At 31.1% G+C, this 1,523-nt stretch overlaps 1 protein-coding gene across 1 annotated transcript; it reads right to left on the reverse strand.

Moving 5' to 3' along the window:
* Nucleotides 1–221: 221 nt before the first annotated feature.
* Nucleotides 222–566, reverse strand: LOC129885039 (60S acidic ribosomal protein P2-like). The gene has a single exon (XM_055959268.1). The coding sequence runs from the start codon at nucleotides 564–566 to the stop codon at nucleotides 222–224; it is 345 nt and encodes a 114-aa protein (XP_055815243.1).
* Between the last annotated feature and the right edge of the window lie 957 nt (nucleotides 567–1,523).

A 1,523-nucleotide genomic window follows, 5' to 3' on the forward strand; every position in this document is an offset into this window, starting at 1 on the left:
AAAAAATAAACTGCCAAGCGGCCTCCGAATTCGATCCTATAGTCGTCTTCTTTTTTCGAAAAGTGCACAGTGAAAAGGGATGGATCTCATTCGACGTGTATACTTCACAACATAATAATTTATTTTTAAAAATAAAAACAACAATTTTGAACCTAAGAACTAATTAAAACAATACGACGACTACTGCTGCTGCTGCATAAAAGTAACAATAAATTAAACTTCTAATCAAAGAGACTAAAATTGAAATCTTCTTCATCAAATTCTTCCTCCTTGTCAACTTTCTTTTCCTCTTTTTTCTCTTTAACAACAACTTGTCCATCAACACTAGCATTATTTGTACCACCAATACATCCAAAGGACATAGAAGTAGTAGTAGAAGCCAATTTTTGTTTGCCAGCAGCAATTAACTCATTAATGTCTTTGCCTTCCACTTGTGACAATAATAGTTCAATTTTCACATCATCAATTTCAGCTCCAACAGAATTCAAAATCTTCTTCAAATCATTAGCTGATGGGCTAGAGTTGCCACCCAATTGGGCCAACAAATAGGCTGCGATCACCTTCATATCTAGCTAAGTTTCAAGATTCTTGAAAACTAGATTAATATTTTTTCAAGAATAAGAAAAGAAAAAAAACTGTGAGAAATATGTGTCCTACTAAAGGTACATTTAGACACTTGTAGGATGTCCAATTTGACTTAGAATTGGTAGACATAATTAAATCCATATTTTAGTTGGATTATGGAATATGATTCCTTCTACTAATAGGATAGGGAAAGGAAAAAAGAAAAAGGAAAAATCTGAAATCCAGCACTGACAAGGAAAATACCTATGACCATGGGAAAATTGACTGAGACAGGACTTACATAGAGGCATTCTTATTGAAGGAAAATTTCAGAAATATATAATTGTCTAATTCACATTGTAAAAATATAGTTCAAAATTTACATTACAAATTGTTAGCCCCAAATCACCATATGTTATACAATATTATACATCCGATATACAACAATATACAAAATATTCATATTTTATCTTTTACAAAAATATTTAAAAGTTTGATATATACATCATTATATATAATACAATATTATAAAAAATTATAAGATATATTTATACATTCATATATGAATACATTATTATACAAAAAATAAACATCGTCTTTTCCCTTGAATTCAAGCATTTGATTCATCCAAAAACAACTCAAAAACTGCACCAAATCCCCCAAAATTTAAGGTTAGACTCCTTAGTATGTAGCCTATCTTTTGCAACTAATCCACTTGAAATGGAGACTCGTTGATGTTATAGGCAAGGTGAATGTAACTCATCAAAAGTTTTAGAGAAAATCATCAGTGAACTCGAATAACTTGGCGAGATGAGTAGGAGATCGGCGAATTGCCAATCAAGATGGTGAACTCGATCAATCTCGCCGATTGATCTCCTTCAATTTTTTATCAGGGTTAAGTTAGTCCTTTCTTATTCAATTAATACCTAAATGATGTCGTTTTGGACCAATTTCTAAAA

This window comes from Solanum dulcamara, chromosome 4 (genome assembly GCF_947179165.1).
Source record: "Solanum dulcamara chromosome 4, daSolDulc1.2, whole genome shotgun sequence".
NCBI lineage: Eukaryota > Viridiplantae > Streptophyta > Magnoliopsida > Solanales > Solanaceae > Solanum > Solanum dulcamara.

Bases quoted from the DNA above. Each gene is read 5' to 3' on its own strand.
- LOC129885039 (XM_055959268.1), bottom strand. From the start codon at position 566: ATGAAGGTGATCGCAGCCTATTTGTTGGCCCAATTGGGTGGCAACTCT.